The sequence below is a fragment of the Canis lupus genome, chromosome 1 (genome assembly GCF_048164855.1).
Source record: "Canis lupus baileyi chromosome 1, mCanLup2.hap1, whole genome shotgun sequence".
NCBI classification, from domain to species: domain Eukaryota; kingdom Metazoa; phylum Chordata; class Mammalia; order Carnivora; family Canidae; genus Canis; species Canis lupus.
The window spans coordinates 10153344-10168827 of NC_132838.1; the positions used below are offsets into that span (position 1 = coordinate 10153344).

At 36.1% G+C, this 15484-nt stretch overlaps 1 protein-coding gene across 4 annotated transcripts in view; it reads left to right on the forward strand.

Annotated features, from left to right (window-relative positions):
- Positions 1 to 12387, forward strand: part of TMX3 (thioredoxin related transmembrane protein 3) — a 44244-nt gene extending 31857 nt beyond the window's left edge. For 3 of the 4 annotated variants that reach the window (XM_072820728.1, XM_072820735.1, XM_072820748.1), the window contains 6 exons: positions 453 to 510; positions 699 to 752; positions 1924 to 1980; positions 6063 to 6192; positions 7540 to 7608; positions 9003 to 12387. In XM_072820728.1, coding sequence (XP_072676829.1) covers positions 453 to 510; positions 699 to 752; positions 1924 to 1980; positions 6063 to 6192; positions 7540 to 7608; positions 9003 to 9260 — 626 coding nt within the window. In that variant the 3' untranslated portion in view covers positions 9261 to 12387. Of the gene's footprint in view, positions 1 to 452; positions 511 to 698; positions 753 to 1923; positions 1981 to 3984; positions 4054 to 6062; positions 6193 to 7539; positions 7609 to 9002 lie in introns of those variants that run through there. The other variant, XR_012028232.1, reaches the window with a different exon arrangement.
- Positions 12388 to 15484: the final 3097 nt, after the last annotated feature.

Consider the following 15484-nt stretch of genomic DNA (forward strand, 5'->3'; position numbering starts at 1 on the left):
ATTCTTTTAGAGCTACAGTAATTAATAAATTTCTTTTATCAATTAATAATAAATGTATTTCTTAATATCCTAGCTTTTGACAAAGTATGTAATTTAGTCAGTTTGTCAGTAGTGTGAAAACAGTACGATTTGAATATATAAATTATTAAATATTTAGCTTTTGACAAAGTATGTAATTTAGTCAGTTTGTCAGTAGTGTGAAAACAGTACGATTTGAATATATAAATTATTAAATATTTACTATTATTTACATTTGTGGGATGGGAGGTGGGAGGGAACATCTCACTTTGAATTGACTAATTCATTGATTCATTCTACTGTGCGTAACATGTAGGATAATTGGAATTAAATTCTAGAAATTATTTACTAATTCCGATTCACAGCTACAGTAATAATTGAAAAGTTTGTATAATGAGGGCTATTGAATTTAGATATGTCATTCTTAATTTCAGGAAAGCTTGTGGCTATTGCAGTTATTGATGAGAAAAATACATCAATTGAACACACCAGGTATAGTGTTTTGAAATAGTTTTAAGCTTCAAATACCATCTAATTCAGACTTTACATGGCTTCAGATAAACTTGATATGGCATCTTCCTTTTCCCCACAGTATTAGATAAGGCAGCAGATATTATAGTTGGAAAATGATAATATATTTTTGAAGCAAAGAGATGAAACATTCATGTGTTCTTTCACAGATTAAAGTCAATTATTCAGGAAGTTGCTAGAGATTACAGAGACCAGTTCCACAGGTAGGTGCTTACATTCAGGAAGATTCCTTTATCTTTCTTTAATTATGTAATATAATAAAACAAAAGTAGTACTATTTTATACTTTTAAAGGTGAATCAAGATACTGACGTGAATTATTGTATGTTACATTTCCATATGAATTATCTGGACTTGGTATTTGTTTTTTTGTTTTTTGTTTTTTGTTTTTTAATTCACATGGATATATTTAATTTATTTTTTTTAAATTTATTTTTTATTGGTGTTCAATTTACTAACATACAGAATAACCCCCAGTGCCCGTCACCCATTCACTCCCACCACCCGCCCTCCTCCCCTTCTACCACCCCTAGTTCGTTTCCCAGAGTTAGCAGTCTTTACGTTCTGCCTCCCTTTCTGATATTTCCCGCACATTTCTTCTCCCTTCCCTTATATTCCCTTTCACTATTATTTATATTCCCCAAATGAATGAGAACATATAATGTTTGTCCTTCTCCGACTGGCTTACTTCACTCAGCTGGACTTGGTATTTGTTGACGTATGTCATGCAAATAAGATTTCCTTTATAATTTGTATCATACTTGCTGTACGATGGGATTTGGGATACATTTGTGGTAAGGAAATATGGACATGTACTCATAAATTTGAGATTTAAGTTAAATTGAGTAGTCACAAGTTATAGACCGATGATTATAACAGGAATTCAGAGAATAACTTTTTGTTTTATGCCAAGTCATTCTTTTTTTTACTGCCATAAGAGACTGTCAATATAAATTTGTTACAATACCTTTTTATTCTGAGTCTTCTAGTGATACAACAGTGATACATGTTTATATTTCTCCTGTTCCATAGTATGAACATCTTCTTATTTGTCCTTTTTTAAACAGAGTGGATTTAATTTTTCTTAAATATATATTACTTAGAAAAGCATATGTTGCCCTACATTTTAAATACATGGAAAGTAGAAATGTCTTAGAATTTGTTTAATTTTACTCACGTGTATTTGTATCTCAGAAGCCAGTAGAATTCATACTCTTTTCTACATTTATTTCATGTAACTTATATGTTGAACATTTACAGTGTTTACATGCTAACCATACCCTGAAGTTCAGTTCTTGGTTCATATTTACCTTGTTTTGTATCTAATGTCACACTCTCTCTCTCTCTCTTTCTCTTGATTGTTGTTGTTGGTTAGAGATTTTCAGTTTGGCCATATGGATGGAAATGACTATATAAATACCCTGCTGATGGAGTAAGTAAAATTCTAAATGTTTAAATGACTGCTACCAAATCTGTCAATTTTTAAGTTTCTGTTTTTTGAGAGATAAAAGCATTACTAGGTGGGAAGCAAAAAAGGAAGTCTACATACATATATACAAAGCAGATATCCTCCCATCAAATATCTCACTTTAGTTTTTAAGTCTAAATTTGAAACACATTAAACTTTAATATTGTTCTATATTAAAAAATACCTATCTCTAAATTTCATATATTTTGGAAAGAAGATAGCATTCAAAACTTTTAAATCTTGTAGTTTCTGTTTAACACACATCTTCCCTTAAGGTCAGTTTCAGTGAGTAAATGTAATTTAAGTGGAAAATTTTTACATTTAAGTATTAACTGCTATATGAGAAGAATTAAGAAAGTATAAATAACTTTATAGGGAAAATATACAATTTTAAAATAATTCCATCAGTTGTGTTTATGACATAAAAATCTGATTTGTCACTTCAAAAAGTTGTTAGAAAACATTTAGCATATTTATACTAAATTAATTTCAAATAAGAATCTACTTGATGCAGTAGACCCTTAGTAAGGGTTTACTGTATATCACACACTGTGTTTAGTACTGTTGACACAGAAAAAGAGTAGAGTTCCTCCTGTCTTCAAAATGCCTGTAGTCTGCTGGGTAGGACAACATAGTAATTGCAAAACTGTATGAAAAATTCATTGCAGTAGAGGGTTCTGGAAACAGAGTGGCTCCCACCACACCCCAAGGCACATAAAAGTGGAAGGGATAAAAAAAAAAAAAAAAAAGTGGAAGGGATCAGAAAATGCTTGCCAGAGGAGGCAGTCATTAAGAGAAGTTATTTTAGGCAGAGCACTATAGCACACAAGAGGTGATAAGGAAATGGGGCTTTGGAGAGAATGGGGCTGTAAAATAGCCCCTGAAATGAAGATGGGGAAAGCTCACTAGAGACAAGTGACCTTGTCCAGCGGTGTTGAGGTTACATTTTGAGTTCACAGCATTGTGCTCTGTTTTGGTGTTCTCTAGCTTTGCTTAGCAGCAAAGGTGTGGCAGTTGCCTTCATTCACATTTTAGGGTATTATTCCATTTTCCAAGTAAGAGCACTGAGGAAATACAAACCAAACTTACAACCCCAAGTAACATTCATAATTTCCAGTTAAAAGCCTAAAATTATAAAGTATTTTTATCTCTATTCATTTATATTTATTATCTTCTTAGTCCAGTAAGAATTTGAGAGTGTTTACCAGTGATACAAAGTAATGTGATATAATATATAACCAAGGAATCAAGACAAAGGAAAATAAAATAAAGGATCTGTATTATTTTAGGTATTTATCATTTACAGGTCATTACTGAAGGTACTTGAAAATTTTGATCCTGAATATTTAATATTCAAGAGTAGAAAAACATTATTCACATATTTCCTGTAGCCTGTAAAATAATTTGGTCATAAGGAGTATGGCAGACCTTATATAATCTCATAAAGAGGGGGACATTATAATAGAAATATATTTTTGATAGGATTTTTACAGTATATATAGTAGGGAATTCGACAGAACCGTTTCTTACAATGTCCTTCAAGGCAAGCCAGCATTCAGTAAAACACTGTAAAAGGCTGAAAGAATTTGGGTCCAAGAGACAACTCCTTGATCCAGGATGATATTCGGAATATATACAGATGGATGGATATTCCTTCATAAGTATGATTGTTAATGTGAGTTGTGAGATAGAAATTTTGAGCTTCAGTTGTGGTCCAAGAACAACAGTAATCTCTACCACCAACACCTTGTTGTGTTGTTTTGTTTGTTTTTTATTCATATTTTGCTTTTTTTTTCTTTTTCAAAAGAAGAGAAAGCATATGATGATGGTTACGTGATTATATTTGAAAGTCCTTATTGAGCACTTAATTCTGTGACCGACACTGGACTGAGTGGTCAATAGGTATTTTTTAACTTTTACAATAACTCAGTAAGGTGTAAGTACTATTATTATTTCCATTTTATATAGATGAGGAAATTGAAATTTCTTAGAAGAAACTCAAGGAAGTTAAATAATATGCCAAAGGATGCCCAACAAGTAAGTTAAAGAGATCCAGTTCTCAAATCCAGATCTCTCTTACTCCAAAGCTCTTCTGTGACATTAATATTGTCAGATAAATAGTAGCATTTAATAGGTATTGATGCTGAAAGGGGTTTTAACGTAGGGCAAATACATGATATTTTGTAAGATAGTTATACGGCAGCACTATGTTTTTTACGTTGTCTCAAAATAAATAGGGTACTATCAGACCCTAGATTTGTTAAATATTTTTGGGGGGGGTGGTTCTTGTGAATGTAATTAAGAGGGAATAGGATGAAATGATATTTTCCCTTTCCATCATTACTCGAATTATTGAATTCTAGTTCCACTGTGTATTTAACTTTTTTATAATATGTATTTTTATAGGCAGGCCAAGTTCTGATCTATTCTGTAAAAATGGAATTTTTTGCTATGTATGCATTATAACTAATAACTAAACTGCTATAAATCAAAAAGTTGTCTATTCTTATGAACAAGAATGAAGCTAAGTTTTTTTTTCTTTTTTAATTATATAATCAACTAACTATTGCCAAATAATAATTCTGGATAATCAACGACTCTAATACCCAGTGACTTCCAGCTGTAATATTTACTTTCTCTCACTTACCTGGGCTTGGCTGATACTGCCTGGGCACAGATAGATATGGCTCCAGACTGCCACTGAGGTTCAGGTCTGCAGTCTTTGCATGCCTTGATCCTGGAAGGATATTTTCCTGGGAGGTTATCATGTGGCAGTCACAGAAACACAGGCAAGCAAGCCTACCCATGCACTCACATTTCAAGCCTCTGCTTGAGTCACATCTGTTACCTTGCCCTTGGCTATACGTCACATGGCTGAACCCAACATATGAGGAGTCACATGAGTATGTTTTGCCTCCCTGGGAAAAGAGCATTGCATGGGGAGAGTAGAGAATTAGGAGCAAGAAAGCCATCTGCTGAACTCACTCATGTGGTGATAATACAGTGGTGTGAATTGCTGCTACTCTAGAGTTTTGTACTTTTACATAATATTTTCATATAGACATACAAATAACCTTAAACCCATGTGTAGGTGACATACAGAATTAAGTACTTCCCTTCCTTTTATGACTGTGCAACAACCTATCTTTGGAAGGAAAAAATAATTAGTTCAATTAAATGGCCCCTAATAGTAATGTTTTGTGTTTGCAAACTGAATTGATGTCTAGTACATCAGTGAGCACTTCCTGAGGATGTGTTGGGATGTGTAGTGGGATAGTGGGAGTTCAGAGAATTTGGAAGAGTGTCTATTGAACACAAGGTAGTGTGCTAAATGTTTAAATTGGAGTTTTCTCACTTAATTTTTACAATATAGATACCCTCCTACTACTCCCTTTTATTCACTTATAAATGACAAGCATGAGGCCTAGAAACCTGACTTATGGGAAAGCTCCGGGCTCAAGCCATGTGGCTGCAGAGATGGTGCTCTACCCTGTCTTGTTTCCCTAGTACCACTTACCCGGAACGGGCTGTGTGTGACCAACACTGGTGGTATGTGGATGGCAGAGAATAAGATTGCCCAGAAATTGGTACTTCATACATAATTTTTAGCCTTCAGTTTAAGCAAATACTCAGATCTCTGATATTATATATTAGAATATATTCTTTCACTTTTTTTTTCCTTAATAAAGAAGGAGAAGGGGAGAGGGAGAGACTTCCAGCCATTTCCCTTCTGAGTGCAGAGCCCAACGTGGGGCTCAGTGTCATGACCTTGAGATCAGGACCTGAGCTGAAATCAAGAGTCAGATGCTCATCAGCCTGAGCCACCCAGCGCCCTAGAGTGTTTTTGGTATAATCTAAATTTAGCTATTTTGTAAACTGATGGACAATTTGAAATTTTCTTCATGTGAGCATAGGGAGGCAAAGCCATTAATGCAGCTTCTCCCTTTTGTAATTATAGTTACTTAGATACAGTATAAATGAATATCAAAATACTTGGCATCTCAGTGTTTAATGTGTATTTTGATTCTTTTATTTTTCTGTTTCAGTGAACTCAAAGTCCCAACGGTGGTTGTACTAAATACTTCCAACCAACAGTACTTTTTACTAGACAGACAGATCAAGAATGCCGAGGACATGGTGCAGTTCATTAATAACATCTTGGATGGCACAGTGGAGGTGAGTTGATGACTCCATTTCAAAGGGATGGTGGGAGGAGGAGGTCGGGGAGAAACAAACTTTCTTCTCCTCCTCTGATTCTGGAAAGAAGAGCAATCACCTGGGGTGTGAGGGGCAGTCCTCCCCACCTTGCTTGTCTCCTGTCACAGAGCCACATTCTGAGAGACATAAAAGGTTCTCTGTGAAAGATGCTGCTCATAGCTGGAGAGGTCTCCTTTAGGGTTATTTGGAAGATATTTTTGATTGTCATAGTGAGTGGGAGGTGCTATTGCCATTTGGAGTCAGGCTATGGCTGCTAAGAGGTCTTCAGTGTGCAGAGCTATCCCAGGAGTGAAATTTCCTGGCCCTTAACCTTTCTGGGTTCAAGAGTATAATTGGATTAAGTTATTCAGATTGCTTTTCTAAGAAAACCTGTGTATAAGATTACAGTTTCTTAAGGAAATGTGCTGAGAATCAGAGCTTCAGGGGAGAGTTCCAAATTCATTCATATAAAATATTTCTCAGAAATAATAGACAGTCTTAGCTTTCCATTTTTTTCTATAAATCTTACTGTAGTGTTATTCAAACTGTGGATTGCAGTCCATATTATAGGGCCATGAAGTTGCCTCAGGACATTGTGACCAGCATGCATCTTAATTCAACAGACAAGAATGAAATAGAAAAAAGTATGAGACTTCTAGGCTTTTATGAAGTTAAACTACTATTTTGTGAGCGTTTTGTTTCAGCTTTTACAAACTTTGTTTGAAAGTTAGCTCACAGAATAACAAGCATTTCTTTTTAGAAACAATCACATAGTAGAAATTTTTTAGTTGAGAAAATAATACTACTTGAAATAAAACTCACCTCTATGAGTGAGAATTCTTCTATGTGTGAGCTAGTGAGACCCAATTCAAACTGTTTGACAAGGAGAGGCTCATATAGTTTGGGAATTCAAGCACTGAGCCAGATTTCAGGGATGGCCAAATGCAGAGATTTGATATATTTGCATCAGAAGTTTTTCTCTCTGCCTTTCAGCACTTTTGAGGTGAGGGGAGGGCCATTCTTGGGGAGACTCTCCTTACACAATCACAAAGATGTCCTATAGCAGTTATTGTTTTCCAGAATTCCAGAATCGCGCAGGCTTGAGATTGAATTCTTCAGAAGAGGATCAGAGTGTGTTCACACAAGAAAGCAGGGGACCAAAAAAAAAAAAATTGTGACTATATACAGCATGGCTCTTTCAGGTGCTTTTCGTAATCTCCTGGGGTCAACCCTTGACCTGCAGTTGTAAGGTTATATAACAAAAATAAAGTCTTGATACTTAAATAATAATTTAATTGTGGGTTTTTTTCCCCTGTTAATTTCAAGGCCCAAGGAGGTGATAGCATATTGCAGAGATTGAAGAGGATAGTATTTGATGCCAAATCTACTATTGTGGTAAGTTGTGATGGTCTGCTTAGTGTCATGGATTATTGAGAATATACATATATATAGTTGCTTTATGTCTAATTGAGGGTAAATCTGAAATTTCAAAGGATTAGGTAAAGATACATCTTCAATTTGAAAGCTAGAAACTAGTCCATATTTACATTAAAAAGATCTTTTTCAGGTGGAAATTAAGTTTCTCTAAGTACTCATTTCTGCAGATGGGTGAGTTACCTGGGATTCAGAATCCGTTACCTCACTGGCATGACTTTAAAAATGTTTTCCAGAGTCTCTTTCCAACTCCTGCCCTTTTTAGTCATTGGATCTGAACCTGCTTCACCTCTAGGTCAGCTTGACAGCAGAGGCATGCCTAAGTTTGTTTGGGCCTTAAACTTAGTTCTAGTTGTTTAGCTACTTACTCCATGGGCGTTTTCATTAAGGCCAAAAGCAGTCATCAAAGTAGAAATCCTCAAAATAAGCCCTTAGGACATTGTGTCTGCTGCTGCTCTAACTTCACTTGCTGTCACTCCAGCTCCCATCCATTCTGTACACTACCACACAATGAATGTTACCAGAATGGTCTATTATCACTTTCCTTCCCTTTTCCATCAACACATATGGGAATATCTGTCATCTCAAATGGCCTCTCTAGTTTTCGAATAATTGCAGAAGCTTCTCTGTAGCTTCCTGCTGCTTCTCACAGTGCCTTATTCTTACTCATGCTTAAATTTCTGCCTCAAAACACCTTTATTCTGGGAAGCCATCTTCCGTTACCTCCACCCAAAGTCACTTTGCCCTCTTCTGACTTTGTCTGCACAGTTCTGAGTTACAGTCGTAACCCACAGAGGATAGTATAGTTGAAAAACCTATTCAATAAAATTGCTTTTACTTTTCTGAGAACTAAGCGGATTGTGTATACACTGAGGGAAATAATTAAGTTAATGTGCTTTATCATTAACCAGTACGTAAAAAATATCTTAAATGCCATGTGAAGAGGAATGTGTATGTACCTTTTTTATGGTAGATAAGCAGCCTTCGCAGTGAGCACATTGCTGTAGTCCAGGATCCGACTACATAGCTGTTGGGCACGCAGTTGCCATCTCCAAAGAGACATTTATGGTTATGTGAGGAAGATAAATGTCTTAGAAAAGGATATAAAATATTTGGTGCTTTTTTCTGCTGCTGGTAGCTGGTCTCTCTCTCACACACACATACATGTAAAAGTTCTATCTTACAGTGTCTCTAACATGGTAGCTGCTGCAGAGATCCTGACATTGATTCATTGGAACTAAAAGCAAGTTGACTGGTTAGCAAGTGGAAGAAATTTGCCGTAGTTTGAAATTCATTCATGTATCTTATACCAGAGTACATATAAGGAGAACTGAATTGTGATTCTCTTCCCACAGTCTATATTCAAGAGCTCTCCACTGATGGGCTGCTTTCTCTTTGGCCTTCCACTGGGGGTCGTCAGTATCATGTGCTATGGCATCTACACAGCAGACACAGATGGAGGTTACATAGAAGAACGATATGAAGTATCCAAAAGTGAAATTGAAAGCCAAGAACCAACAGAAGAAAGCAAAGAACAGGAGCCAAGGAGTGGAGATGCCCTAGTGCCTACGGTGCAAGGACCCAAAGATGTATTAGAAAAGAAGAAAGATTGAAATTTTGCTAATGTAGAATATTTCATAGGATTTCAAATTATTAAAGAGTCTATTTATTGAATTTAGACATTTAATCATGATCTTTACAAAAAAGAATACGTTATTTGTATTTTGCTAATATCTACTTGCATGGATTAAAGTAGTCCTTCCTAAATGGGGGCATATTTGGAGCAAAGAGATGAAATGTTTGTCTAAAAAAAAAAAAAAATCCAGACACTCCATCAAAGTTGACCTTATAGATACTGTTACAGCAGATCAGTTCTTTTGCATGTTTCTCTATCTGAGTATTCTGTGACACAATTAAGATTCCTGAACAGAATATTTAAATTGGTCAGTCAGGTAGAAGATACATGTTTGACAAAGAAAAACAATACCTTCACCTCCTACCATTCATTCTCCTCATATATTTTAGGTAAGGTTTACGTGGACAAAATTAAGTCTTTAAAATTTAGGCACTTTAAAGGAGAACTAACAACTTTTTCCATGGATCAACTTAAGATTGACTTAAAAATAATTTGGTTTTATATAGCTTAGCGATTTTATTTTGTTATTGTTTTTAAAGGAGAAGAAAAGTTCCTTTTTAACTTTATACTCAGTTGCATTATAAAAATTTCCTATGCGTCTATAGAGTGGGGAAAAATAGTCTTGTGTTTAATCTTTGCAAAATAAATGGATTTATTTGGGACATTGATTTCAAACCACACCCTGGGACATGCTTAGCAGTTGTCTCAGTGGTCACTGTAGGAAGGGGAGGGTCTCTGTTACTCCTACTCTGCTTTAGCCAGAATGGCCTCCTATTTTTTCTGTTTTATATATTGGAATCTCTTCTAAAAATTTGCTTTGATAAAAAGCTCCTGCTGCTTTTTAAAAAGTAATATATATCATATTTTTTATGTTTATGATATGGTAACTTATGACATAGTATATGTGTATCTGTGTATATACACACATGCACAATATATTTACATACACATATATAAAATTTATTGACATATGTCTGTTACATAACATGGGCATGTTTATATTCATAATGAGTGACATTATCAGCCTGTCAACAAATTTATGATAATCCAGTGAGTAAGAGATCTGCCAGTTACCTTCTCCATCCTCTCATTTCTGACGCCTATTTCAGCCAGTGACCTCTCCTCTTCTCCCTATAATGAAATAAGAACTCTATCCCGAGTAATGGATAAAAATTGGCATTATTTTAAGTATAATTATGGTGTGCTTATTGTAGATTATTTTTGAGTCCTTCATTTTAGCTAAGTTTATAGGATTTTTATTAGATGACCATTGTGTGGGTGATTATTCACTGAATGAGTTAAACAATATAATAGTTTTTATTAAACACTGAAAAATGAGTGTTAATCACTTTAAAAATATGCAACTCATGGTCCTGATATTGAAGTTGTTTAGGGCTTTGGTCCTCAAGCCAGCTGTTGGTTACTTCTGATGCCATGCTGATCCCAGCTAAACTGAAACTCTTGTATCTACTAAGAAGTTTCTAGCAATTGTTTTATTGTATCCATGTGTTCTTTTAGCATATCATAGTTAAATGCTACCAATTTAACAATTGGATTCCTCTCCAAAGAGTAATGAGGGGTTCTTTTGGAGGATAAATATTAATGTTCCCAGAGGTCGAGCTTGTTTTGCAGCAGTGACAAAAGCTTAGGTGACTATCATGCTTCGAGTCTAACCTAATAAGGAATGTAAAGCATAGCCTCCACCAGTGACAGTAGGAAATTGTAGAAAATGCCATGGCTTTTCTTCATGTTTATCATTATCAGATGTCCATCATCTGCACATTTTTGGCCTTTGTCAGGCATCACTTATAAAAATGAAAGACTTCAGTAGAGAAAGAAAAAATAGTAAAAACTCAATATGTATCAACAAACAAGACATCCAGTGATCTTTGTATTCTGAGACTTGCTTGTCAGTAAGTTAATGCCTTAATTTTCTGTTACCTTTTTCACAACTCTCTACTGTTGTCCTATATTCTATTTGTGTTTTTCAAGAGTGTCTGTTAGGAAAACAAAACGTGTAGATGGTTTATAAGGAATAATTTTCTTTCTTTTGTATTAAAATTTTGCTTTTTATTTTGTTTCTACTTTAGGATACTATCAGATTTCTCACAAAACAAATTTAAAAATTTTGTTCAGTAGTATGCTGTTCCCTTTAATGTGGTATCAGCATTTAAGTAGAAATGCTATTTTCATTTTAGGAAAAACTACACCCAAGTTAATTTCTTAATGAATCTAGTAGTATAATAGAGATATCCTCATTCACTGGTGAATCTTATTATGATTACATATTAATAAGAGTATCCTTTTGTCTTTTCTTTTGGTTGCAATAAAATTCTCTTTCTAAATCTTAAAATTCAGAATTCTAGGTGACTTGCTATTGCTAAATCTAGTGTTCAGACAATATTTAATTACATTTCAGAGGAAGAAAATATATATTTTTATCAAGCTATGCACCCCATTATAGCTTGTAGTCCTTTCTATTTGCTTCATCATACACATTAATGTTTCTCTAGCTACTTTATCTGAAACTTGAGGTGTATTAGGCCTGAATTTTTATTTTCTTCTCACGCCTAGTGTTTTCCTGGTATCTGACTTAGAAATAGCATTAACAGCCAAATGTCTAGAGGTTGAAGGAAGGGCCTATGTGAGTAGTTAGACAACTGTATTTTTGTTTAGTGGATTTTTGTTGATGTTTCTTGTGTTTTGTTTCAGGGGCTTTTGTGGTTTTGGTTTTCTAAAATAATTTACATTTTTTCATCATTGCTTCATATGATACAGAGGTATCATACAGAGGACAGGTAAAAAAAAAAAAAACTTAGCTATTCTCTTTATGCAGACATTGTTCAAGTAAACCAGTGTGAGATATTAAGACTATCAATTATTTGGTGGGATTAGGTTTGCCATTTTATTTTTATAAATATATATTTTTTCTGAATGTGTCTGAGTCCAAGAGTGGGCAAAAAATAATTTTCTACTTTGGACTAAATCTATAAAGGTTTTTGGAAGTCTGTATTACTACTAACTTGTTGAATTCATGATATCTTGCCTTATGGCACCAATTGTAAACCTTTGATTTTCTAAAATAAATTAATTGAAAAATGTTATTACTTTTACTATTTGTATATTTTCAATACTAATAGTTCCTTGTGCAAGCAAGAGGACTGATCTTCCACAAATTATTTTTCCTTTCATTAAATTGTAAGTTATTTGTCATTATAGAAACATAAAATGAGTTTAAACAGACTTGGGAGAGATCAAGTTGTTATCTAATCCTCTTATAGATAACCTGAGATTCATAGGTTTTATATTTCTGTATTTGTAACACTTGATTATTTTTAAACATTCATTGCAGGGTTTAGAGTTGGAATAATTGGACTTGAGTCTGTGATCTACAGCTTCATTGTGATCGTGGACACAACACAACCTCCCCTCCTTTTTGTTGTCAGTAAAACGGAAGTCTAACGCTTCGATGTTCTTTTTGAAAACAGCATCAAATGGAGAAAGTGTATTAGAAAAAACAGAAGTCTGTAGAAACACTAATTTTTTAGTAATTTATTTTTCACATGTTATACCTTCAGCACATTTTTTAATGAGAATTGTCCTGGCACAGGAATAACAGCCAAAAGTGGGCCCCACCCAACGTGGGACTCATACAGATGAGCTGGTTAGAATGGACCTTCGCAGATAAGAGCAACCAAACCATGTCCTCTGTATAAATTTCGTGGGTGATGAACTGGCTCCCAGGTCATTGCTGAGAGGGGACTGCATCGTGGATGTGGAGGCCCAGTGTCCTACTGCCTGAAGTCCAGTCCTTATTCCATCACATGTTGTGCAAAGTTGGGAAGTGTCTAATTCCGGGTTGATGGAACCCATCTCCCTGGATTGAGATTGACTGAGTTACATATAAGACACATGACTGGCACATGAAAACAGCTCAGAAATATATGTATATATTCGATTTATTTTTTTAGAATTTATATCATTGTTGATCACAGAGAAAAGCCAAGACTTCAGGAATATGAAATAGTAGTATGTTTAAATTTGCTTGGCCACTTTGCAACTCAAGCTCTAACATTTTTGGATGGAAATGGGAGTTGTTAGTTCTTTAACAAATATTTAGGTTCACAAACATCTCCAAAAACCCCATTGGGGGGAAAAAAAAAAAAACATTGGGTTTTATGCTTTCAGTGAAAATGCATGTAAGAGGATATGAGTATCCAGTAGGGTTATTGATGGTGTGTGTAAATAGATACCAGTGTTATTTGGATACAGATTTAGAATATTAATAGATACTGAATATAGATGATTTGATTTTCCTACAAGCCTTCCTGACAACAGTCCTCAACCCTTAACTTTCTCTAAAACCGAGAAGAGATTTCCAACAACTAGTAAAAAAAGTGGCAATTGTTTTCTTGACAATGTATTCTTTCAACACATGTTTTTTGCACATCTTCTGTGTCCTACTGAGGATACAGCAGTAAAGGATGGCCATAACCTGCCTTCACTAAAAGTGCTGTTTTCTGTTTGCCTTTTCCTGTAATCTGTTGTTCAATATAAAATCCTTGCTGTTACGTCTTTAGGATCTTTGGGACTTCGGGAACGAGACCAGGACAGTGCAGGCCAGGGCAGCTTGCTTCAGATAGATGAAGGCTATCTTCACCCATTCAGCATGTCTACAACAGAGCCAGTGCTGTGGGCGGAGAGGAGGGGCTGTGGACTGCGGTGCTGGGTGGGGATCCCCACGGGAGGAATCTACAGAGAGAACCCGCCCTGACAAGATCACATGGGAGCTGGACGGCCCCTTTTTCCTGCAATGCCTTCTGAGACTGAGATTTGGTGAGTAAGTAAATGTAAGCGCTAATTGCTGTGTATTTAGAAATTCTTAGGTAATTTCTGTGGATGTTACAAATCTGTGTGGACATCTTGCAAATTTGTGTCTCCAGCTTGAACTCCATACTTGATATTCAACTCAGCCTCTCCACTTGGGTGTTTAGTAGGGAACTCAAGCAACGTATCCAAAGTACTGGCTGTCCACCAAGCACCTGCTTATGCTCAGTCCCCCTGATCTCAGTAGATGGTAACATCATTGTTATAATTACTTGGGCCAAATATCCTGGATTAATCTGAGACTTCTTTCCTTCAACACTTCTAATCTGTGAGAAATTTTTGTTAGTTATATCTTTAAAATACACTTAGAAGCCAGGTTCAGGGATGCCTGGGTGGCTCAGCGGTTGAGCATCTGCCTTCGGCCCAGGGCGTGATCCTGGGGTCCTGGGATCGAGTCCCACATCGGGCTCCCTGCATGGAGCCTGCTTCTCCCTCTGCCCCTGTCTCTGCCTCTCTCTGTGTGTCTTATGGATAAATAAATCTTAAAAAAAAAAAAAAAAAAGAAGCCAGAGATCACACCACCATACAGGTCAGCAGCCTGGTGTAGGTGCCACATCCCATAGCCAGGCTTCACTGCTTGCACCCTTGCCTGACTGCAGGCTACTCTCCAAGAGCAGCTAAAGGGATCTTTTTTTTATGATGTAAGGCAGATCGTGGCATTTTTCTGCTCAAAACAACATTCCAGTGACTTCCTACCTTAGTGTAACAAAGAAGGGCCTCACCATGAACTATGTTACTGATTGAAACGTGCCCCCCCCCCCCGCCCAGATTCCTACGCTGAAGTCCTGACCCCCTAGTACCTTAGAACGTGACCTTATTTGGAAATAAGGTCATTGTGGATATAACTAGTTAAAATGAGATCATACTGGAATAGAGTGGGTCCTAATCCAAAATGACTGGTGTCCTAAGAGAAAGGGGAAATCTGGAACAATCACATATACAGGGAGAATGGGAAGGTAAAGGCACGATTTGGGGTGATGCTTCTACAAAGTGAGGAACGCCAAATATGGCCAAGGAGCCACGGGAAGCCAGGAGAAAGGTGCGCTGCAGGTTCTCCCCCACAGCCTCAGGAGGCCCCAGCCCTGCAGACCCTTTAGTCTTGGACTTCTGACCTCCAGAAATGTGAGACAATAACTTTTTGTGGTTTAAACCACAGGGTTTGTGGTACTTTGTTACAGAGACCCTGACAAACTGATACAGCTCATGATTATTTTTTACAGCCTCTCTGCCCTGACCACATTTCTCTCCTGCCCGCCTCCACGCCCTTCCTGCTCGTTCCATTCCATCACCTGCTGTCTTGTTCTGGACCATGTC